This window comes from Oncorhynchus tshawytscha, linkage group LG05 (genome assembly GCF_018296145.1).
Source record: "Oncorhynchus tshawytscha isolate Ot180627B linkage group LG05, Otsh_v2.0, whole genome shotgun sequence".
Classification (NCBI taxonomy): Eukaryota; Metazoa; Chordata; class Actinopteri; order Salmoniformes; family Salmonidae; genus Oncorhynchus; species Oncorhynchus tshawytscha.
In genome coordinates, this window is record NC_056433.1 from 52,729,138 (window position 1) to 52,754,555 (window position 25,418).

The 25,418-nt window shown below is 44.6% G+C and overlaps 2 protein-coding genes across 10 annotated transcripts in view; both read left to right on the forward strand.

Moving 5' to 3' along the window:
- Positions 1 to 174: 174 nt before the first annotated feature.
- On the forward strand, positions 175 to 7,414 carry LOC112250835 (MAU2 chromatid cohesion factor homolog). 4 transcript variants are annotated; one of them, XM_024421311.2, is made up of 19 exons: positions 175 to 429; positions 731 to 748; positions 930 to 1,001; positions 1,120 to 1,215; positions 1,338 to 1,432; positions 1,593 to 1,620; positions 1,790 to 1,945; positions 2,128 to 2,274; positions 2,410 to 2,500; positions 2,607 to 2,710; positions 2,895 to 2,972; positions 3,100 to 3,174; positions 3,285 to 3,368; positions 3,451 to 3,500; positions 3,682 to 3,759; positions 3,874 to 3,985; positions 5,759 to 5,849; positions 5,968 to 6,095; positions 6,251 to 7,414. In XM_024421311.2, the coding sequence occupies exons 1-19, from the start codon at positions 196 to 198 to the stop codon at positions 6,323 to 6,325; spliced, it is 1,812 nt and encodes a 603-aa protein (XP_024277079.1). In that variant the 5' UTR covers positions 175 to 195; the 3' UTR covers positions 6,326 to 7,414. The 4 variants fall into 4 exon arrangements, with proteins under 4 accessions (XP_024277079.1, XP_024277081.1, XP_024277080.1 ...); XM_024421313.2 differs by having other exon boundaries at positions 3,100 to 3,165; XM_024421312.2 differs by having other exon boundaries at positions 930 to 995.
- Positions 7,415 to 25,096: 17,682 nt separating this feature from the next.
- Positions 25,097 to 25,418, forward strand: part of LOC112250838 (transcriptional repressor p66-alpha) — a 33,805-nt gene continuing 33,483 nt past the window's right edge. For 4 of the 6 annotated variants that reach the window (XM_024421316.2, XM_024421319.2, XM_024421320.2 and 1 more), the window contains exon 1: positions 25,098 to 25,345. The gene's annotated coding sequence lies outside the window, so the exon portion shown is untranslated. Of the gene's footprint in view, positions 25,346 to 25,418 lie in introns of all 6 variants that reach the window. The other 2 variants (XM_024421318.2, XM_024421317.2) reach the window with 2 other exon arrangements.

A 25,418-nucleotide genomic window follows, 5' to 3' on the forward strand; every position in this document is an offset into this window, starting at 1 on the left:
TTGCTCGCGCACGAGATTATTGTCTTTCAAGGGTTTATCAGTTTGAGGGCACGTACAATTGTTTTGGACTACAAGTCCCATATATATTTTCAAACCGAACATTGGACTCCACGCGAAATCACGCGAGGGAGACACAGCACTCAGTTTTTTTTGACACAGCGATCAGTACTTGTTGTTGTTGTTGTTTTCGGGAAAATGGCGTCCAACGTAGAGGCCCCGGAGTCGTGGTACCTCGCCCTCCTTGGCTTTGCAGAACATTTCCGCACCTCAAGTCCACCCAAAATTCGTCTGTGTGTGCATTGTCTTCAAGCGGTTTTTCAGTTTAAACCCCCGCAAAGGGTGGAGGCCAGAACTCACCTTCAACTCGGCTCGGTGCTCTATCATCATACGAAGAACAGCGAGCTGGCGCGGAGCCACTTGGAGAAAGCGGTGAGGGAGAGTTTAGGAAAGCTCGATGATGGAACCAGAGATGCGTTAGTCGAGGCCTTGAATAGTGAAATGGGAACAATAATAAGTTCGATAACTAGCGTTAGAGCCTGGCTTTCTGGTATCAGTCATAAGTCATTTGGACTCAGAAGATAATTTGCTAGCATGATAGCCTAGCCGGTAGGCCTGCGCATCTTTCACACGTTCAATGTGTTAGAAGTTGCTACTACTGTTGCTTGCTTTGACTGCATGCAACATTGTACTGTATTTTGTCTCTAACATCTCCTATTTTCTATTTTTTCAGTGGTTAATATCACAACAAGTATCCTTTTCAATGCTATGGTTTCAACGCCAACACTACAGTAACTAGCATTACAATGTCGTGCAATTCTGCAGAACATTTCTCAGTTCTGTGTTTGCTGTTCCATCTGGTACATTATTTCTCGATAGTAAAATTCTGTATTAAATGTCAATTAAGGGGTTTCCTTAACAGAATATCTCAGATCCCACAATTTGAAGATGTTAAATTTGAAGCAGCAAGTCTTTTGTCCGAACTCTATTGTCAGCAGGTACCGGTAAATAAAGCTAAAATACATTTCCTGCTTTTGCAATGTCTGGAGACCCATTTTGACAAACATGTTTTCATTCAAGTGTAAGGTCGAGTAGTTTTGATTCTGTATTTGTTGTTTTCAGAATCTGGTGGATTCTGCAAAGCCTTTACTGCGAAAGGCAATCCAGATCTCACAGCAAACTCCCTATTGGCACTGTCGCCTGCTGTTTCAACTAGCGGTATGTTGTACTGTCAGATGTACTGTAAATACTGACTGAATTGACTTGTCTCTTTTGGATGTTTGATTGTAAGCCTTTACATTGCAGTGCATTGAATGTGTCTTATTTTTTTCTTTTATCAGCAACTACACACTCTGGAGAAAGACCTTGTGTCTGCCTGTGACCTCCTAGGGGTCGGTGCTGAGTATGCCAGAGTGGTGGGCTCGGAATACACCAGGTACTGTAACCTTGCTGTGCTGAACTATTTACTTTTTCTGTCGACATTTAATCATCCATAAAACAAGATACAGTAGATGTTATGTTAAACATGCCCTCCAGTGAACTTAATGAAAACATTTTTATAACGGTCGGCTGAGTATGCAATGTGTGTTTCTTAGGGCGCTGTTCCTCTTGAGTAAAGGAATGGTAAGTCTCAAATTCTTTTATGAAAATGCAGAATTTTGTATCTGTCATTTGTGTTTTAGTAAGTATTAACAGATATCTTACGTATGCAATGCACTTATAGCATGGGTATAAACTAATATTTTGCACTAGAGAATCCATACCATAATGTTCTGTTTATCCTTTGTATCAGCTCCTACTGATGGAGAGGAAGCTGGGGGAGGTGCACCCTCTGCTCACGCTGTGCGGGACGATCGTGGAGAACTGGCAGGGAAACCCCATCCAGAAAGAGTCTCTCAGGGTATTTTTCCTGGTGCTGCAGGTCACACACTACCTGGATGCCGGACAGGTAAAGACGCCTGTCAGGCTGGATCAAAACCACCGATGCACTAACTGTGGTCCACATGGGCAATAACACCCAACATTGTAGTCATGCACCCCTGGACAAGATGGCCTATATGCTTTCCCACTCATTTGTAGTGTAGTTGAAACAGCTTCACTGGTATTGACCACCTCCATGTTATGTTGCAGGTGAAGAGTGTGAAGCCCTGTCTTAAGCAACTGCAGCAGTGCATCCAGACCATCTCTACACTCCATGATGATGAGATCCTGCCCAGTAACCCTGCTGACCTCTTCCACTGGCTGCCCAAGGAACACATGTGTGTTCTTGTCTACCTGGTGAGCCCCATATTTTCCCTTCTCATCTGATACCTGAGAACTGATCCCCCACAGACACTGGTGCAGATCTGAAAGGATTGGATAGGTAAAAGCAACATGTTACATGGTAATAACCTTGTTCTCTATATGTTCCAGGTGACTGTCATGCACTCCATGCAAGCAGGGTATTTGGAGAAGGCACAGAAATACACAGACAAAGCACTCATGCAGCTTGAGAAACTAAAAAGTATGTGATTTGAAGCCCACATGCGTCGCCTCTTTTCTGTACCACTATCAAAATCATCTGTTTAACACCCACTGTTGTCTAAAATGTCCCACCCCCCATATTTCAGTGCTGGACAGCAGTCCCATCCTTTCAACGTTCCAGGTCATTCTGCTGGAGCACATCATCATGTGTCGGCTAGTCACTGGTCACAAGGCTACTGCATTACAAGAGGTAATGTAGAAGCATCCATGGACCAATCTTATTTCTGTTTTACTCATTCACTCTGAACATAAACACTGTGCGAAGTTACAGTGGAATGTTTAAAAGTTCAGTCAAAGTAGCTACTGGAATATATGATGGGCAATTTCATGCCCATTGACAGTTGAGATGATGACTTTCTCTCTCCATATCCCAGATCTCCCAGGTCTGCCAACTGTGCCAACAGTCCCCCAGGTTATTCACCAATCACGCTGCCCAACTCCACACTCTACTAGTAAGTATTTGAAACCTTCACCCAGAATACATACCCTCAATTCACTATCTTGAATAACAGTTTACCACCCACTTCTCTAACTGGAACTCTAAAACTCCCTTCTTTTATGTGCTGTTCCATTTTTCAGGGCCTGTATTGCATATCTGTCAACTGTATGGACAACGCAGAGGCACAGTTCACCGCCGCTTTGCGGGTAAGTGACGTAAGTCGTAACGCTAAGCTTATTATACGGGTTCTCTCTGCATGCGTTCAATATGTATTACATTGTCACGTTTTGGATAGTAAGTTCATCTGTAGGTGTTTCCTTTCCAGCTAACCACACACCAGGAACTGTGGGCGTTCATTGTGACAAACCTGGCCAGCGTCTATATCAGGGAAGGAAACAGACACCAGGAGGTTAGTAGACACACACACACACTATTCATTTTTACTCAAAATAAAGTATTGTTAACTGTATTAACCTTGTTTTCTTTTAAAGCTCTACAGTCTCCTTGAGAGGATAAACCCTGATCACAACTTTCCTGTGAGGTGTGTTAATACGTATTGCATAACACAGAGATTTTAATGGTTGCTCAATTTTGCTTTGTAATCCAAACACATTCTCAGAGCCAAATACCTTCTTTTTTTTTAAGGCTAAGAATGCAGCCCGTTGCTGAGCTGGTGTATTTGACTACAAGCTGACGGGCTTGTTTGTTTGGTTGTGTTGCAGCTCTCACTGTCTCCGCGCTGCAGCTTTCTACATCCGAGGACTCCTGTCCTTCTTCCAAGGACGCTACAACGAGGCCAAGTGAGTCTCCCCCACCTCCTCTTTTACGGAGTTGCTGAGAAGTGTCCCATAAGTCCTCAAATTTTCAGTGGGAATTGGAAAATACATAATTTCATAATGATACTCTTATTACAGGCGGTTCCTTAGAGAAACTCTGAAGATGTCCAATGCGGAGGACCTGAATAGACTGACAGCCTGCTCACTGGTTCTGCTAGGCCATATATTCTATGTACTGGGAAACCACAGGGTAAGATCACTCCACAATGGTCACAAATTGATATTTTTCAAGGAACATCTACCCTGCCCTTTACAAAAATGATGTATGGGTCCATAGCTTACTGTATAGTATATATTTTATTCAACGTGTGCGGAAAAAAGTATGTGTTGAAGGCGGAAGTTTACATACACTTAGGTTGGAGTCATTAAAACTTGTTTTTCAACCACTCCACAAATGTCTTGTTAACAAACTATAGTTTTGGCAAGTCAGTTAGGACAGCTACTTTGTGCATGTAATTTTTCCAAAAATTGTTTACAGACAGATTATTTCACTTATAATTCACTGTATCACATTTCCAGTGGGTCAGAAGTTTACATACACTAAGTTGACTGCCTTTAAACAGCTTGGAAAAGTCCAGAAAATTATGTAATGTCTTTAGAAGCATCTGATAGGCTAATTGACATCATTTGAGTCAATTGGAGGTGTATCTCTGGATGTATTTCAAGGTCTCCCTTCAAACGCAGTGCCTCTTTGCTTGACATCATGGGAAAATCAAAAGAAATCAGCCAAGACCTCAGAAAACAAATTGTAGACCTGCACAAGTCTGGTTCAGTCTTGGGAGCTATTTCTAAACGCCTGAAGGTACCACGTTCATCTCTACAAACAATAGTACGCAAGTATAAACACCATGGGACCACGCAGCCGTCATGCCGCTCAGGAAGGAGACGTGTTCTGTCTCCTAGAGATGAACGTACTTTGGTGCGAAAAGTGCAAATCAATCCCAGAACAACAGCAAAGGACCTTGTGAAGATGCTGGAGGAAACAGGTACAAAAGTATCTACAGTCAAATGAGTCCTATATCGACATAACCTGAAGGCCGCTCAGCAAGGAAGAAGCCACTGCTCCAAAACTGCCATAAAACAGCCAGATTACGGTTTGCAACTGCACATTGGGACAAAGATCGTACTTTTTGGAGAAGTGTCCTCTGGTCTGATGAAACAAAAATAGAACTGTTTGGCCATAATGACCATCGTTATGTTTGGAGGAAAAAGGGGAGCCTTGTAAGCCGAAGAACACCATACCAACCGTGAAGCATGGGGGTGGCAGCATTATGTTGGTGGGGTGTTTTGCTGCAGGAGGGACTGGTGCACTTCACAAAATAATGGCATTGTGAGGAAGGAAAATGATGTGGATATATTGAAGCAACATCTCAAGACATCAGCGAGGAAGTTAAAGCTTGGTCGCATGGGCAATGGACAATGACCTCAAGCATACTTCCAAAGTTGTGGCAAAATGGCTTATGGGCAACAAAGTCGAGGTAGTGGAGGGGCAATCACAAAGCCCTGACCTCAATCCTATAGAAAATTGTGGGCAGAACTGAAAAAGCATGTGCGATCAAGGAGGGCTACAACCCTGACTCCGTTACATCAGCTCTGTCAGGAGGAATGGGCCAAAAGTCACCCAACTTATTGTGGGAAGCTTGTGGAAGGCTACCTGAAACATTTGACCCAAGTTAAGCGATTTAAAGGCAATGCTACCAAATACTAATTGAGTGTATGTAAACTTCTGACCCACTGGGAATGTGATGAAAGAAATATAAAAGCTGAACTAAATCATTCTACTATTATTCTGACATTTCACATTCTGAAAATGAAGTGGTGATCCTAAAGACAGGGAATTTTTACACGGATTAAATGTCAGGAATTGTGAAAAACTGAGTTTAAATGTATTTGACTAAGGTGTAGGTAAGCTTCTGACTCAAACTGTAGGTTGTGTAACAATATGTTGTTGTTTTTTCTCTAGGAAAGCAACAACATGGTGGTTCCAGCGATGCAGCTGGCCAGCAAGATCCCTGACATGTCTGTCCAGCTGTGGTCCTCGGCCCTTTTAAAAGGTACGTCCGTACCTGTGCATTTCTTTTGTCTTTGGATTGAGCTTCAATGCTCCCTACTAAGCTTAAAGTATTTGATGTAGGTTTCCTTGACCACACTGTTTTTGTCTTGTCCCTGTAGATCTGAACAAGGCCCTGGGAAACACCATAGATGCCCATGAAGCTGCTCAGATGCACCAGAACTTCTCCCAGCAGCTTCTCCAGGACCACATCGCTGCCTGCAGCCTCCCCGAACACAACCTAATCAGCGTACATATCAATTTATCTTTAACTTTTTTTATCTTGAATTATTACTGCCGTAAAAGTTGTGTATTGTAAATAGATAATATAGGTTGTTTAGCTGTGTTTCTGTTGTCTGTCTGGCTCAGATGGGTAATTAACAATACTAATCTCCTCTGTGACAGTGGACGGACGGCCCACCACCTGGGCAGTTTCAAGCCCAGAACGGCCCGACAACCAGCCTGGCCAGCCTGCTATGAACACATGGCTCCGTCATACACATGCATACGAGAGAGCGAGAGCAAACTGACAACACACAAGGGCTACCATTCTTCTAGCCTCAAAGATGTCTATAATTCAACTATCGCTTCTTTACGTCTTTTGAAAATTAGAGGGGTACTGGGAAAACATAGTAGCAGTTATACAATTAATTTATTAATGTTGATATTTTTGTAACTTTAGCAAAATATTTGACCGCTTTTCTTTGTATGAATGCCATTTTTCCTATGCATGGAAGTTACTGATGTTGATTAACTCTTCAACTGTTGCTAATCATTTGCTGTGGATTTTCACAGCTAGTCATTGTTTTCTAGCACCACATCCACGTGAATTAGTGTAGGTACACTTGGCATTACTTCTCATGGATTGAACCAGCAACATGTTTTGTTTCATGTTAAGTTTGGACTTGAATGTTAAATTGGTAGTGTTGAGATAAAGTGTTTGAATATCTTCCTGAAAGAGTGCATGAGAGAATAGTAAAGGAGTTGGAATGTTCATTAGTGCAGTTACTTAATGGACCAGCAGGTGTCCCTTTTGAGCTGTGATTTGACAAACCTGCTTTGAGAGAGGAATATTTGTTGTAACATTTGACATGTCATAGATCACCGATTTGCCCATTTTAAAGATGCATCACAAACACAACTATTATTGGATATACATATAAATTCTAGTTCATTTATTGAGTTCCATAGATCATGAAGATGGACATTTTTTGAACATACAAGAAACTTTTTGGATAAAGAGAAATCAGTGTATTACTTTTTGTTATGCTATAATTTGTCTAGTTAAAGGTTTTCTTTACAATACATTGTATACATATGCCACATGGGAAACCTTTATTGTACAGTGACATTTTATAAAGTAAATGTAGTCAAGTGTGTAATGTATTTTAACTACCAGTATCACATGTAGAAATCCAACTCAATGCTTGCTATTTAAGTCAATCTATATGGACACGTCAGAAGCTTGAGTATTTGCCATATTCTATCCAATGCCTATGTTTTTATTGATTATATTGTTTTTCAATATTTTTGGGGACAAAGTCTGAATAAATGTGGTATTTGCAACCATTTTGTGTTGTTTCAAAAAATAAAAAAAAGTATGTGTCACATGCCGAATACAACCGGTGTAGTAGACCTTACAGTGAAATGCTTACTTACAAGCCCTTAACCAACAATGCAGTTTTAAGAAAAATACCCTAAAGAAAGAAAAGTTACAAATATTTAAAGAGGAGCAGTAAAATAACAATAGCGAAGCTATATACAGGATGTACCGGTACAGAGTCAATGTGCGGAGGCACCGGTTAGTTGAGGTAGTTGAGGTAATATGTACATGTAGGTAGAGTTATTAAAGTGGCTATGCATAGATAATAACAGAGTAGCAGCAGCATATGGGGGGGCAGTGCAAATAGTCTGGGTAGCCATTTGATTAGATGTCCAGGAGTCTTATGGCTTGGGGGTTAGATGCTGTTTAGAAGCCTCTTGGACCTAGACTTGGCGCTCCAGTACCGCTTGCCGTGTGGTAGCAATGGGAAAACAGTCTATGACTAGGGTAGCTGGAGTCTGACAATTTTTAGGGCCTTTCTCTGACACCGCCTGGTACAGAGGCTCTGGATGGGAGGAAGCTTGGCCCCAGTGATGTACTGGGCCGTATGCACTACCCTCTGTTCGTCCGTGGCAGATTTGATCATCTTCAATTTATCATGACTTTTCCCACGAACATGTAGTGAAATGCATGCATATGATTTCATACCATGATAACTATTTATGAAAGACATATCAACATGAGTCATAGGTGAGTGCAATTCACCCCCTGAATTAATTAATTGTAAATTATTGACCCCAATGCCCTGTAAAACAACACATTTCACTGCACCTACTGTATGCGACAATCTTTAATTTCATGTATAATGGTCAGTTGTTGCTGTGTGTGCAGTGCACCAAGACTAAAGTCAAATGGGAGCAATGAAATAGAATGATTAAATAGGCCTAAGAAATTTACAGAAAAACTGATGCTTCTTTTGCACCATTTGAAATTTGTGCCGTTTGTGGCCAAGACATTTCAAGTTTCAAGTCTCAAGTTTTAATGTCACATGCAAAAGTACAGTGAAATGCTTTTCTTCTTGCAAGCTCTAATCAATAACAATATAATACTAAAAATAACATAAGAGAAAACAAAAACACACAAGAAATAGACATAGAAATAATAAGAACAAAAGAAAGTAAGTAAGCTATATTCAGGGTCAGTCAGTTCCTTATTTACAATGTGCAGTCTACTGGAGTGCAGGCTACTGGAGTGCAGTCTACTGGAGTGCAGGCTACTGGAGTGCAGGCTACTGGAGTGTAGTCTACTGGAGTGCAGGCTACTGGAGTGCAGTCTACTGGACTGCAGTCTACTGGAGTGCAGGCTATTGGAGTGCAGGCTACTGGAGTGCAGGCTGTTGGAGTGCAGGCTACTGGAGTGCAGGCTACTGGAGTGCAGGCTATTGGAGTGCAGGCTACTGGAGTGCAGTCTACTGGAGTGCAGTCTACTGGAGTGCAGGCTATTGGAATGCAGTCTACTGGAGTGCAGGCTATTGGAGTGCAGGCTACTGGAGTGCAGGCTATTGGAGTGCAGGCTACTGGAGTGCAGGCTATTTGAGTGCAGGCTACTGGAGTGCAGGCTATTGGAGTGCAGGCTACTGGAGTGCAGTCTACTGGAGTGCAGGCTACTGGAGTGCAGGCTACTGGAGTGCAGGCTACTGGAGTGCAGGCTATTGGAGTGCAGGCTACTGGAGTGCAGGCTACTGGAGTGCAGGCTATTGGAGTGCAGGCTACTGGAGTGCAGTCTACTGGAGTGCAGGCTACTGGAGTGCAGGCTATTGGAGTGCAGGCTACTGGAGTGCAGTCTACTGGAGTGCAGGCTACTGGAGTGCAGTCTACTGGAGTGCAGGCTACTGGAGTGCAGGCTACTGGAGTGCAGTCTACTGGAGTGCAGGCTACTGGAGTGTAGTCTACTGGAGTGCAGGCTACTGGAGTGCAGTCTACTGGACTGCAGTCTACTGGAGTGCAGGCTATTGGAGTGCAGGCTACTGGAGTGCAGGCTATTGGAGTGCAGGCTACTGGAGTGCAGGCTACTGGAGTGCAGGCTATTAGAGTGCAGGCTACTGGAGTGCAGTCTACTGGAGTGCAGTCTACTGGAGTGCAGGCTATTGGAATGCAGTCTACTGGAGTGCAGGCTATTGGAGTGCAGGCTACTGGAGTGCAGGCTATTGGAGTGCAGGCTACTGGAGTGCAGGCTATTTGAGTGCAGGCTACTGGAGTGCAGGCTATTGGAGTGCAGGCTACTGGAGTGCAGTCTACTGGAGTGCAGTCTACTGGAGTGCAGGCTACTGGAGTGCAGGCTACTGGAGTGCAGGCTATTGGAGTGCAGGCTACTGGAGTGCAGGCTACTGGAGTGCAGGCTATTGGAGTGCAGGCTACTGGAGTGCAGTCTACTGGAGTGCAGTCTACTGGAGTGCAGTCTACTGGAGTGATACGTTTTTTACTGCCGTTTAATTTAGTAAATACTTTCTTAACACTTTTTTTCTAACATTGCATTTTTGGTTAAGAGCTTGTAAGTAAGCATTTCACTGTAAGGTGTCGTATTCGGCGCATGTGAAGAACGACATTTGATTTGATGTATATTGGTATGGACTAATTATCTGTACAACTAACAGTATTTATTAAAGTATGATATGAATTCAATGCACTTTAAAGCAGTCCAGTAACAGGTTTGCAATGTAGTAGGTGTTTAGTAGGACAGAGAAATATTGTTTCAGTGATACACCCATTCTGTATTATAACTTAGATTTATACTTTGATTCATCTCCAGATGTGCAACAGGACTTTAGCTCCAGTGATTAATTTTTTTAATGTACTGCTATTTCTGTTGGTATTTGTGTGTATCCTTCGAAAACAACACATGTATCTCCTTGTGCAATTGAAGCCATTTCAGAAGATGATATGTATGTTTTGGATGATTTGCCACCATTGCATGTAAAGTGTTCCTAAGATTTCAGAGTATTCAAATATGCAACTCTGAGCTGTTCTCGTCTATTGATGTTCTGTATTATGCCATGTTTGTGTTTTGTGTGGACCCCAGCAAGAGTAGCTGCTCCTTCAGCATCAGCTAATGGGGATCCTAATAAAATACTCAAATGCTAATACTATCATCTCACCAGTTATTTCCTACCATAAAAAAAGATGTACTGTGCCTGTACAAATAGGTCTATCTTGAAATCATTGCTCCTTCATTGCAGAGCCATGTCAGGCCAGAGAGTCAAAGGAGGTGGTGGCGGACCATCCTGCCTCTCAAATCAAATCACATTTTATTTGTCACATGCTTCCTAAACAACAGGTGTGGACCAACAGTGAAATGCTTACTCAGGGGCCCTTCCCAACAATACAGAGACAAAGAAAATAGAGAAATAACAGAAAAGTAAAGCACCTCATAATAAAAGTACTAATAAATACACAAGGAGTAATGATAACTTGGTTATATACAGGGGTACCATTACCGAGTTGATGTGCAGGGGTACAAGTTCATTGTTGTAGATATGTACAGTACATATAACTACGAATAATAATACATAGTTGCAGCCTATGTGACTTCAAAAAGGTTAGTGCAAAAAGGGTCTATACAGATAGTCTGGGTAGCTATTTGGTTAACTATTTAACTAACTATGTAGCAATCTTATGGCTTGGTGGTGGAAGCTCTTCGGGTTCCTGTTGGTTCCAGACTTGGTGCATCGATACCGTTTGCTGTGCGGTAGCAGAGAGAACAGTCTATGATTTGGATGGCTGGAGTAGGGCCTTCCTCTGACATCGCCTGTTATAGAGGTCCTGGATGGCTGGGAGCTTGACCCAAGCAATGTACTGGGCCGTATGCATTACCCTCTGTAGAGCCTTGCGGTCGGATGCAAAGCAGTTGCCATACCAAGCGGAGATGCTGCCAGTCAAGATGCTCTCAATGGTGCAGCTGTAGAACTTTCTAAGGGCCCATGCAAAATCTTTTCAACCTCTTGAGAGGGAAGAGGCATTGTCGGGCACTCTTCACGACTGTATTGGTATGTGTGTGGACGATGATAAATCCTTAGTGATGTGGACACTGAGGAGCTTGAAGCTCTCAACCCGCTCCACTACAGCCCCGTTGATGTGAATGGGGGCTTGTTCTGCCCTCCATTTCCTGTAGTCCACGATCAGCTCTTTTGTCTTGCTGACATTGAATGAGAGGTTGTTGTCCTGACAACACACTGCCAGGTCTCTGACCTGCTCCCTATAGGCTGTCTCATCGTCGTCAGTGATCAGGTCTACCACTGTTGTGTCATTGGCAAACTTAATGACAGTGTTGGAGTTGTGCATGGCCACACAGTCTTGGGTGAATAGGGAGTACAGGATGGGGGTGGCTCGTCAGGAAGTCAAGGATCCAGGTGCAGAGGGAGGTGTTCAGTCCCAGAGTCTTTAGCTTATTTAGGAGCTTGGAGGGCACTATCGTGTTGAACGCTGAGCTGTAGTCAATGTACACAATTTTCACATAAGTGTTCCTCTTGTCCACGTGGGAAAGGGCAATGTGGAGTGCAACAAATATTGCGTCATCTCTGGATCTGTTGGGGCAGGGTGTCTGGGATGATGGTGTTGATGTGAGCCATGACCAGCCTTTCAAAGCATTTCATGGCTACAGATGTGAGTGATACTAGGCGATAGTAATTTAGCGAGGTTACCTTGGCGTTCTTGGACACAGGAACTATGGTGGTCTGCTTGAAACTTAGGTATTACGGACTGTGTCAGGGAGAGGTTGAAAATGTCAGTGAAGACACTTGCCAGCTGGTCAGCGCATGCTCTGAGTACCCTTCCTGGTATTCCACCTTGCCCTGTGGCCTGGTGAATGTTGACCTGTTTAACGGTCTTACTCACATCGGCTAAGGACAGCATGATCACAAAGTCATCCGGAACAGCTGGTGCTCTCATGCATGGTTCAGTGTGGCTTGCCTCGAAGCGAGCATAGAAGACATTTAGCTTGTCTGGTAGGACTGGGTTTCCTTTTGTAATCCATGATAGTTTGCCAGCCCTGCCACATCCAATGAGCATCAGAGCCGGTGTAGTAGGATTCGATCTTAGTCCTGTATTGACACTTTGCCTGTTTGATGGTTCATTTGAGAGCGTAGCGAGATTTCTTATCAGTGTCTGGATTAGTGTCCCGCTCTTTGATAGCGGCAGCTCTAGCCTTTAGCTCAGCACGGATGTTGCCTGTAGTCCATGGCCTCTGGTTGGGATATATACATAAGGTCAATGTGGGGATAACGTCGTCGATGCATTTATTAAATGAAGCCGGTGACTGATGTGATAAACTCCTCAATAAATCCCTGAACAGTCCTGTAGCTTAGTATCCGCTTCATCGAACCACTTCCATATTGAGTGCATCACTGGTACTTCCAGATTGAGTTTTTACTTGTAAACAGGAAAAAGGAGGATAGAGTTATGGCCAGATTTGCCAAATGGAGGGTGACGGAAAGCTTTGTATGCGTTTCTGTGTGTGGAGTAAAGATGGTCTAGAGTTTCTTCGCCACAGGTGACATGCTGATAGAAATGAGGTAAAACAGTTTCACTGCATCAAAATCACTGGCCAGAGGCGGCGTTATCAGGAGGCAGCACGGCAGCGCGACTGGAAGCCCGAGAGGCAGCCCCAAACATTTATTGGGGGGGCACACGGGGAGTGTGGCTAAGGCAGGTAGGAGACCTGAGCCAACTCCCCGTGCTTACCGTGGAGAGAGGGGGACCGGGCAGGCACCGTGTTATGCCGTGAGGCGCACGGTGTCCCCGGTGCGCAGGCACAGCCGGGTGCGATACATAGCAGCGCCTCATATCGGCCGGGCTAGAGTGGGCATCGAGCCAGGTGCCATGAAGCCGGCTCAGCGCATCTGGTCTCCAGTGCGTCTCCTCGGGCCGGGGTTCATGGCACCAGCCTTACGCATGGTGTCCCCGGTTCGCCAGTACAGCCCAGTGCGGGCTATTCCACCTCGCCGCACTAGCCTGGCTACGGGGAGCATTCAACCAGGTAAGGTTGGGCAGGCTCGGTGCTCGAGAGCTCCAGTGCGCCTTCACGGTCCGGTCTATCCGGTTCCACCTCCACGCACCAGCCCTCCGGTGGCAGCCCCCCGCACCAGGCTGTCTCTCTGTCTCCTTCCTACAGGTGCTCCCGCCTGCTCAGCGCTGCCAGAGTCTTCCTCTTGCCCAGCGCTGCCAGAGTCTTCCTCCTGCCCAGCGCTGCCAGAGTCTTCCTCCTGCCCAGCGCTGCCAGAGTCTTCCTCCTGCCCAGCGCTGCCAGAGTCACCCGTCTGTCCTGAGCTGCCAGAGTCTCCCGTCTGTCCTGAGCTTCCAGAGTCTCCCATCTGTCCTGAGCTACCAGAGTCTCCCGTCTGTCCTGAGCTGCCAGAGTCGCCCGTCTGTCCTGAGCTGCCAGAGTCGCCCATCTCTCCTGAGCTGCCAGAGCCGTCAGTCATCGAGGAGCTGCCGGAGCTGTCAGTCAGCCTGGAGCTGCCGGAGCCATCAGTCAGCCAGGAGCTGTCGGAGCCGTCCGTCAGCCAGGAGCTGCCGGAGCCGTCCGTCAGCCAGGAACTGCCGGAATCGCCCTTCACACCGGAGCTGCTGGAGTCTCCCGCCTGTCCGGTGCTGCCGGAATCTCCCGTCCATTCAGGACCCGTGGCTTGGGTCCCCAGTCCGAGGTCGGCGGCGAGGTTCGCCGCGTTAAAGAGGCCACGGAGGCGGGTAAAGAGGCGGAGAAGGACTATGGTGGAGTGGGGTCCACGTCTTGCGCCAGAACCACCACTGCGGACAGACACCCACCCAGACCCTCCCGTATAGGTTTCGGTTTTGCGGCCGGAGTCCGCACCTTTGGTGGGGGGTACTGTCACGTTCTGACCGTAGTTCTTTTATTATGTCTTTGTTTTAGTATGGTCAGGGCGTAAGTTGGGTGGGTTGTCTATGTTCCGTTTTCTATGTTGTGTTTGCGTTTGGCCTGGTATGGTTCTCAATCAGAGTCAGGTGTCGTTAGTTGTCTCTGATTGAGAATCATACTTAGGTAGCCTTTTCCCACTTGTGTTTCGTGGGTGTTTATTTTCTGTTCTGTGTTTTATTTCACCGTTCAGTTTGTTGTTCTGTTCGTTTGTCGTTTTATTGTTTTTGTTTCAGTGTTCACTATTCGTATTAAAAATCAAGATGAACACTTACCACGCTGCGCTTTGGTCCTCTCCTTCATACGACAACCGCTACAATTGTCTACAACTTATCATGACGCAGGGTAGCCTAGTGGTTAGAGCATTGGACTAGTGACCGGAAGGTTGCAAGTTCAAATCCCCGAGCTGACAAGGTATAAATCTGTCGTTCTGCCCCTGAACAGGCAGTTAAGGCTGTCATTGAAAACAACAATTTGTTCTTAACTGACTTTCCTAGTTAAATAAAGGTCAAATAAATTATAACTCAGGTGAGCTGAACCTCAAGACTTCCTTAATATTAGAGATTGAGCACCAGGTGTTTTTAACAAAGAGACACACACCTTGAGCTTACCGGACGCTTCCATTCTGTCTGGCCGATGCATAAAAAAACAGCTTGATGCATATGATCCATGTCCTTGTTCAGCCACAACTCAGAGAAACATAGGATATTACAGTTCTTCAGGTTCCGTTAGGATAGGATAGCCTTGAACGGCGCTCATCCAGTTTGTTCTCCAGTGATACGTTCGCCAATAGAATGGAGGGTAGAGGCGGTTTATGCACTCACCAACATATTTTTGCGCTGTTCTGATGTCCAGAAGTTCTTTCCGGTCATAGGAAACAATGGCAGAAACCTTATTTTCAAAAAAAGTTACAATCAAGTGCAAAAAAACACAAAATAGCAGAATTGGTCAGGAGCCCTTAAAAAGGCTGCTATCCATTGCAGCATCACTCCCGTTCCCTCCTGTCCAAGCGCTGGGGACAAGGCCACTATCCTGTGCTCATAGCCAGGAAGTACAGGAGATAAATGGTGAGGGAGGTGAAAACTCCTCTAAGAGTGTCAAGACATCCCTCAATAAACCGGTGAGGTTTCAATCAAATGTATTTATAAAGCTGTTTTTATATCAGCAGACGTCACAAAGTGCTTATACAGAAACCTAGAATAAAACCCCAAAAAGAACATGTAAAGCAGATGTAGAAGCACAGTGGCTAGGAAAAACTCCATAGAAAGGCAGGAACCAAGGAAGAAAAGAGGAAACAGGCTCTGAGGGTTGGCCAGTCCTCTTCTGGCTGTGCCGGGTGGAGATTATAAGAGTACATGGCCATTTAAGCCAGATCGTTCTTCAATATGTTCAAACGTTCAAAGATGACCATCAGGGTCAAATAATATCACAGTGGTTGTAGAGGGTGTAACAGGGCAGTACCTCAGGAGTAAATGTCAGTTGGTTTTTCATAGCCATTCAGAGATTGAGACAGCAGGTGCGTTAGAGAGGGAGGGAGAGGGAGAGAGAGGGTCAAAAACAACAGGTCCGGAACAAGGTAACACGTCTGGTGAACAGTTTAGGGTTCCATAGCAAAAGGGCAAAGCAGCAGAAACTCGATCAGCAGCACGACCAGGTGGACTGGGGACCGGGCCTGGAGTCGTCAGGCCAGGTAGTCCTGAGGCATGGTCCTAGGGCTCAGGTCCTCTGAGAGAGAAGAGAGAGACAAGAGAAATAGAGGGAGCATACTTAAGTTCACACAGTACTCCAGATAAGACAGGAGATTTACACCAAATCGGACAGACTGACTCTAGCCCCCCGGCACATAGACTATTGCAGCATAGATACTGGAGACTGAGACAGGGGTTAGTCGGGGACACTGTGGCACCGTCCTACGATACCCCTGGACAAAGCACAGCCCCCACACTGCTAGAAGGATGTCAACAGACCACCAACTTACTACCCTGAGACAAGGTGGAGTATAGCCCACGAAGATCTCCCCCAGCTGGAAGGTTTGGAGGCCATTTTCATGAATGTGTTGAGAAATACAGGATAAAAAAACTTGAGTGGCTCCATTGATCATACGTCCTGGCAGTTCTGTGCAGACTCAGGACAACTGAGTTTTGGAGAAATACGCATATTCAAAGAGGAGTCCGTAAAGATGCTGCTCTGAGAATGGACCATTATTCTCATACTAGATACCTCTGTTTCATATGATGCTGCTGCCCCAGCTCTGCGATGAAAAGAGGAGAGAGGAGTCTGACTCTTCTATTGTTGAGGAGATCCAGGAACATCCACCATCCTCAGCATCCTCGTGTCACAATGCTGTTGGCATTGCTGATTCCTTTGCCGAAACCCAGAGAGCAGTGGAGGAACCATCCAAGGCAGGTGATAAGTCCAACCTCAATAAACTGGTAAGGTTATATCTATATATATGTATTTAATTTGAACTAAAGGTAATATAAGGAACCTCTTTTTCATGTGATGTTGCTGCTTTAGGACTGGTGAGAGGCAGACAGAGAAGTCTGCCTCTATTGTTGAAGAGGTGCAGGAGAAGTCTGCCTCTATTGTTGAAGAGGTGCAGGAGAAGTCTGCCTCTATTGTTGAAGAGCTGCAGTAGAAGTCTGTCTTTATTGTTGAAGAGGTGCAGGAGAAGTCTGTCTTTATTGTTGAAGAGGTGCAGGAGAAGTCTGTCTCTATTGTGGAGGAGGTGCAGGAGAAGTCTGTCTCTATTGTGGAGGAGGTGCAGGAGAAGTCTGTCTCTATTGTGGATGAGGTGCAGGAGAAGTCTGTCTCTATTGTTGAAGAGCTGCAGTAGAAGTCTGTCTTTATTGTTGAAGAGGTGCAGGAGAAGTCTGTCTTTATTGTTGAAGAGGTGCAGGAGAAGTCTGCCTCTATTGTTGAAGAGCTGCAGTAGAAGTCTGTCTTTATTGTTGAAGAGGTGCAGGAGAAGTCTGTCTTTATTGTTGAAGAGGTGCAGGAGAAGTCTGTCTCTATTGTGGAGGAGGTGCAGGAGAAGTCTGTCTCTATTGTGGAGGAGGTGCAGGAGAAGTCTGTCTCTATTGTGGAGGAGGCGCAGGAGAAGTCTGTCTCTATTGTGGAGGAGGCGCATGAGAAGTCTGCCTCTATTGTTAAAGTCCAGGAGAAATATACCGCCTTCTTTGACTCAGTCAACCACAGTGTGGAGAACATGTCCAATAAGGGAGGCGACAAGAACCCCGGTTTCTTCCATCCTTCAGGACACTGGTAATAATCACCCTGCTGTTCTTAGTGTGAGTAAAGAGGTTCTTAGAATGGCGACATACATGAGATACAGGATGAGATACAGTTAGAGCAGTCTGCCTCCTCTATCACCAAGGAGGCCCACAAGCAGTCTGCCTTTATCATTGAGGAGGCAGAGGAGCAGTTTTCCACAATTGCTGACCAGATCCAAAAGCAACCTGCCTCCTCAGCATCATCCTTTCACAATACTGATGGCAAGGCTGCCTCTTCTGTCCAAAGTCAGAAAGCAGAGGGAAGTGACAAGTCTTCCCTCAATAAACAGGTAACATGTAATCTACTACACTTACAGTGGGTGGACAAACATTAATTCAATGTGGCCCGTACAAATATTTGATGTTTCATGTGATGTTGCTGCCTCAGTTGTCTGATGAGGACTGATGAGTTGTCTCTTCAGAGTATTCCTATGGGCATCCAGGAGCAGCCAACTAGTGTGATCTTAGTGTGAGTAAAGATCCAACAAGACAGGCCCCAGCTGCCACATTAATGCTAGATACCTTTGTTTCATGTGATGTTGCTACATCAGGAATCTAATGAGAAGTCTGTCCCTGTCATTGAGGCCCAGAAGCTGTGTCCATCCTCTAGGAGCAATCGTCCTCTTCCACCTTCTCTGACTTCTTTGCTTCAACCAGGTACAGTGTGAAGAACAGGCCCATGACAAGGCCACCCATTCCCTTCCATCCCTCAGGACACGGGTGAGAATCATTTTTATATGACTGTTTTAATGTGAGTAAAGATGCTCAAAGAGTTGCCACATACTGATACTAAAATATCTATGTTTCATCTGGTGCTGCTGCCCCAGGAATAAATGCAGAGAAAGGAATCTACCTCTATCATTAAGGAGATGCGTGAGAAGTCTGCCTCATCTATTGCTAACGAGGTCCACGAACAGCCTGCCCCCTCCACACACTCTGTCTTTACCAGCTCAAAAAAAGTATGCTGAGGAAGGGAACAAGTCATCTAGGTCCCTTGCACATCCATCCCATGGGGAGGATTCCGAGATGGCTGCACTGAGAGAGGCTCTGAAGAAAAGGGGGGCAGCTAGCTGTTCTACAGGCATCACTGGACAAGGAGCATTGCACAAGCATGAAGCTTTAAATAGCTTCAGACCTCAAGATGGAGCAGAGCAAGATCAAGAAGCTGGAGCTGAGCGCAGGAACAGAGTAATCTCTTGCCTTCTCTTATGCTGAAGGCTGACCAACTGGCCTCTGAACTGGCAGAGGAACACGGCCGGAGCCAGAAGCAACAGTTAGATGTCGAGGCTGCCCTCTATGAGCAGCAATAACCTCTGGAAGAGTGTGTCCATCTGAGGCAGGCCATGGTGAGAGAGATACTTAATCTGCAGATAAAGCTCAAAGTGAACAGTTAACTGAGAGAGCCGAAAGAGAGAGAGAGCCGAGAGAGAGAGAGATCTTTGAAAGCGAGATCAGAGCTCCCAAGTGCAGGACCTGAGGGTTAAAGTGAAGGCCTTCCTGGAGGTCAATGCAGAAATTAGTCTGAGCGCCTCTCCAAGCATTAGATTGTGCTGGAGGAGCATCAAGAGACCAAAGCGGTCTGCAGTGACTTGGAGGAGGCTGTGGCCTCAGAGATGGTCAAGGCTGAGAAATTCTGTTAATTTTGCAATGAGCCCAGCAAGAACAGAGTGACCTAGCTTCCAGCCTGCAGGCCGAGAGCAGTCGCTGCCACCACCTATTAGTGGAAGGTGAGGCCATGGTCAAGGAGCTGAAGTCAGCTTTGGACACAGTGAAGGTCCACAGTGCTCAGCTGAGTGAGAGGCTGCAGACAGAAAGTTCAGCATGTGAGGCTCAGAAGCCGCTGCACCAAGCCCTGATGTTGCAGCACCAAGCCCTGATGTTGCAGCACCAAACCATCAGCACCAACCACTGGAAGATCATCACCAGGCGATAGAGGGGGAGCTTCAGGAGCTCCTCTCAGATCATCACAACCTCCTCGCTGAATACCAGGAGTTCATGGCTGAACATAAAACCATGGTCTCTGAACATGAAACCCTCCTAGCACAGCCTGCAGTCTAAGCTCCAGGACGTTGGGTTAGACTACCAGGGCCTCCAGACCAAGCTCCATACTCTGACAAGTGAGTACAGAGTCATGTAGACAAAGAGCAAGGCCTTAAAGTCGCCTTGAAGTGCAAGAGCCTCTACTCTGACCACCATTTTCTGATCTTGGTACACAAGGCTGTCATCTCACAGCAGCAGCCACTCCGGTCAGAGCTTCAGGAGCTGCACCATAAGCTGCAGTGGCAGCAGCAGCACTTGCAGAGTAGCTGCAGCCCTATCAGAGGACTAGCATAACCTGGACAAAGTGCTGCAGATGATGCATGACCAGCTGACAGCTGACAGAGTGCTGGGCTAAATGCAGAACAGTGAAATTGGTTTACAAGGACACTGCGAGGATTCTGGGAGACAGGAGACTGTGTCAAACATTATTATTGTCCCACTAAGGAAGAGGAGGAAAGGCATGCCAGGAAAAGGGCAGAGGCATCTTTGTTTCAGGGTACACTGTGGCTGCTGGACCACAGAGAGAAGAACAAAGAAATAGGCAGCCAAAGAGATATGAACACTCGCAATAACTCTTCCAAAGACGCTGGGCCAAAGGAACCAGAACTGTCTGGCCCCCGTGAGGAATGGGAGGAAAGAAATGCCAGGATGGCCAAGTTGTCCTTGTGCACGTCTTCAACTATGTGGCTGCTGGAACACAAAGATAAGAACAAAGAGAGAATAGCCAAACAGATATCACCACCCTCAATAATTGATTTTCATTTAAGGATTGTTATTAAGTTGTGGTAAACAGTTTGGTTTACTTTGTACAAATGTTATTTTCCTTACACACTGAATTTACTGATACAATTATGCAATTGCTGCTGCTAGTCAATTCCTGCGGATTTTCACAACTAGGCATAATTTTGTAGCAGAACATTCTTTTGTATTCAGTAGTAAGGTTTGCATTTCAAGTGCAGTTATTTATTGGACCAGCAGGTGCCCCTTTGGAGCTGTGTTTTGATAAACCTGCTTTGAGACAGCAAACTTCTGTAACATTTGGCCCCTGTCATAAATACACATGTTCCTTTTTGATTATATACAATACCAGTCAAAAGTCTGGACTCACCTACTCATTCAAGGGTTTTCCTTTATTTTTACTGTTTTCTACATTGTATAATAATGTTGAAGACATCAAAGCTATGAAATAACACATCTGTCACTCCCTGATCTGTTTCACCTGTCTTTGTGATTGTCTCCACCCCCCTCCAGGTGTCGCCCATCTTCCCCATTATCCCTGTATATTTATACCTGTGTTCTCTGTCTGTTGCCAGTTCATCTTGTTTGTCTAGTCAACCAGCGTTTTTGTATCAGCGCCTGCTTTTCTCAGTCTCTCTTTTATCACCCTCCTGGTTTTGACACTTGCCTGTCCTGATTCTGCCCGCCGGATCATTCTGCCTGACCCTGCCTGCCGAACTGCACCTCTGGATTATTGACCTCTGCCTACCCTGAGCCTGCCTGTCGTCCGTTGCACCACCTCTGGTTAACTGGTTTACTGACCCCTGCCTGCCTTGACCTGTCGATTGCCTGCCCCTGTTGGATTATTACACCATTGTTAATTCTACGTTGTCTGCATCTGGGTCTTACCTTCATACCTGATATAATCATGTTATAACCAAAAAAGTGTTAAACAAATCAAAATATAGTCTATATTTGAGATTCTTCAAAGTAGCCACCCTTTGCTTTGATGACAGCTTTGCACACTCTTGGCATTCTCTCAACCAGCTTCACCTGGAATGCTTTTCCAGCATTCTTGAAAGAGTTCCCACATATGTTGAGCACTTGTTGGCTGCTTTTCTTTCACTCTGCAGTCCAACTCATCCCAAACCCTCTCAATAGGGTTGAGGCCGATGATTGTGTAGGCCAGGTCATCTGATGCAGCACCCCAACACTCTCCTTCTTGGTCAAATAGCCCTTACACATCCTGGAGGTGTGTTTTGGGTCATTGTCCTGTTGAAAAACAAATGCTAGTCCCACTAACCACAAACCAGATGGATGGCGTATTGCTGCAGAATGCTGTGGTAGCCATGCTGGTTAAGTGTGCCTTGAATTCTAAATAAATCAGACAATGTCACCAGCAAAGCATGCCTACACCATCACACCTCCTCCTCCATGCTTCATGGTGGGAACCACACAAACGGAGATCATCCGTTCACCTACTCTGCATCTCACAAAGACACGGTGGTTGGAACCAAAAATCTCAAATTTGGACTCATCAGACCAAAGGACAGATTTCCACCGGTCTAAAGTCCATTGATCATGTTTCTTGGCCCAAGCAAGTCTCTTCCTCTTATTGGTGTTCTTTAGTAGTGGTTTCTTTGCAGGAATTCAACCATGAAGGCCTGATTCACACAGTCTCCTCTGAATAGTTGATGATGAGATGTGTCTGTTAATTTAACTCTGTGAAGCATTTATTTGGGCTGCAATCGGAGGTGCAGTTACCTCTAATAAACGTACCCTTTGCAGCAGAGGTAACTTCCTTTCCTGGAGCTGTCATCATGAGTCAGTTTCATCATAGCACTTGAAGTTTTTTGCGACTGCACTTTTCTGGATTGACTGACCTTCATGTCTTAAAGTAATGATGGACTAATTTCTCATTGCATATTTGAGCTGATCTTGCCATAATATGGACTTGGTCTTTTACCAAATAGGGCTATCTTCTGTATACCACCCCTACCTTGTCACAACACAACAAATTGGCTCAAAAGCATCAATAAGGAAAGAAATTCCACAAATTAACTTTTAACAATGCACACCTGTTAATTTAAATGCATTCCAGGTGACTACCTCATGAAGCTGGTTGAGATAATGCCAAGAGTGTGCAAAGCTGTCATCAAGGCAAATGGTGGCTACTAAAATATATTTGGATTTGTTTAAAGAGAATGTGGTTACTACATGATTCCATATGTGTTATTTCATAGTTTTGATGTCTTCACTATTTTTCTAATTCTACAATGTAGAAAACAGTCAAATAAAGAAAATTCCTTGAATGAGTAGGTGTGTCCAAACTATTGACTGGTACTGTACATCCCAAACTCAGAACAATTTTTGAAATTGCCACAGTTCAGGAAGGTGTCCCATGTGGAAATGTAAAAATATATGGACACAAAGCTTGAGTACTCTATGAATGTGTTTTTTTGATTACAGTTTTTTTTAATTTTTTATTAAAGTCTGAATAAACATGATTTGTTTTTACAACCAAACTGTTTGGAAATGTTTGTCAGGAAGTGTACTTAGATGTTTATTATAACTTTTGTAAAGCCTACATTAATTAGAATTAGAACTATATTCATATTGTGCTGTGAAATTGGTTGGAAACAACTTCTTTGAGCTTTTATGATAACACTTTCATAAAGTACATTTTCCCCAGCTAACTGCACATTACAATACATGATCCCATACAGAAAAGACACCTTGCTTCTTGTGGGTCTAATGTGAGATACAAAGTTGAGTTAGTTTGGGTAGAGTATCATTCAGGCACAGGATAGAGGAGGGTACCTTTTTAAACCACCCTTTCCCTTTGACTTGACAGATGAGTCTGATTTGTAGTCCTTGTGAGGTGTTCCTTATCCAAGGGAATGCTGAAGCCCTCCTGATGGTGAATTACTGCAGGGATAAATACTGACCTCAGGGTCAGTGTTGCAGTAATGGTCACATTTGACTAGTCCGCCATGCAGTTGTTATGGCTGTCTTTCCTTTGATATGACTTGCACACTCAACAAGTTTACAATTGCTGGACACCCAACAAACTACAATTGTTTTACACCAATCAGCCTCACGGTTTTGTACGTCATTTTAGAAAGTAATATGTTGTTGGATTTTGGCTATGTTCATAAGTGCTGTTTGGCCAGTGATGCTTGTTGGGTGATAAGTGTCAGCATAAACAGTTCTGAAAGAAGTTGCTTCCTGCCAAATAGTGAGTAATGTTGATCATGACAGGGAGGGGTACTTCCTGCTTTGATACTGTACTTCAGAAGGGATTAAGTTAATAGTGCCTTGTTGTTTACAGCCAGTGTCACACAAAGTCCATATATTTCCTTTGTACTGATTTGAAGCAATGGATTCAATCCATTTTCCTTTTCTCTAAAGGCCAGATTTCTGACACTTCACATATCGCTTGACATTTGGCCCCAAGTAGAAAGGGTTGAGCAGAGTGCACTGGTACTGTGTAATTTATCCTGTTTCTCTAATTTCTCACTGCTCCATCCAGGAAAGGGAATGTCATCAACTCATTCAGAAGAGGATGCAAGCTTTATGCCACAGGTGTTCTTTTGAACTACTCTTGAGTTCACACAACAAATGAGGTATTGCGAATACAGTGGCTAGACAAGGGCATTGATTTTGGTGCCCTCAGCTATTTATAGTTGGATGTATGCTTTGTTTTTGGTCCAGGCATAACATACACTTTTGGTCAATGTATCCAATTTCATGTTTTAATTTATAACTGATTGTTATGAGGACACCAAGGTTTGAAGACACTTCAATCAGCCTTATTCAGGGTTTCCCCTCAGGTCCTGGGGCCCCCCATGGGTACACGTTTTGGGTTTTGCCCTAGCACTACACAGCAGATTCAAATAATCAAAGCTTGATGATGACTTGGCTATTTGTATCAGCTGTGTGTTGCTAGTGCAAAAAAAACAAAATGTGCACCCAGGAGGGTGGCCCCAGGACCAAGTTTTGGAAACCCCGGCCTAGTTGATCAGTATAAGGTTTGGTTCACTTCAGATTGAAATTAGGTTCACAGCATGACTCAGTCACAGGGAAGTATTGGGACCGCTGTGGTGGGATTGTGATATTGATAAGGTTCAATTATAGTGATATTCAGGGGTTGAATTTGACTTTTGAATTGGTGGAATTTAGCCCACAATCTGATGCAATCTGATATAAGTTCTCACTTATATTACTTGCATCCCATTCCCAGTCTCTCTCTCAATAAGTCTGCACTGAGATACTGTTCCAAGATCTGCATGTCCCCAAGGACATGATCTGGAGAATTATTGGTATTGGTCAGGACTCATTGAAAGAGAGTGGAGACATCATATAGCACATTCATAATTCTGGTATGTCCCACATTGCTATGCACCAGTATTTAGTTTGTTTGTTGTTGTTGTAGTATTGACTTTCGAGCTGCTCATTATTGTTTTGTGGAGATTTCAAACTAAAGCAATGACGTGTCATGTGCCATGATGACAATAAGAAATATTTACAGATCAATAACCGTTTTCAATTACTATCTATTGGCCTATGCTTTTACATTTTTTTCTCATAGTTACTGCTTATATATTTTTTTTCTCAGACAATAATTTAATTGTTTTATGACAAAACAGCAGTGTGGTGTAGACTGTGATGGCAACTATAGTATTCAAAACTAGATGGGGGGGGGCTATGCACTGCAATGACGAGACAGAGGATGCAACTGAAAACGGTGGACTTTTTACATGTATGATATGATCAGTGGTCCTAATGTATGCTGACTCGGTTGCCCCTTGTGTGACCACATGATAGTGAAGTGACGCCTTGTTCCATGTGTGAGAGCAGCTCATTATTTGGCAACCGGTCAGAGTGGCAGCGGGCAGGGCTGAAGAGGGGATCCCCGGGATTTATTCTTTTTGTACATCGAATTACGGGTGTAAATTGTCTGTCAAAACAAGTGAAAAGCAAAAGGGACACCTCTTCTCCGTAAGTTAAAATATAATTTCAGTTGATGGGTAAAAGTAATATTGATTTTTTATTTAATTAAGTCGACAACTTG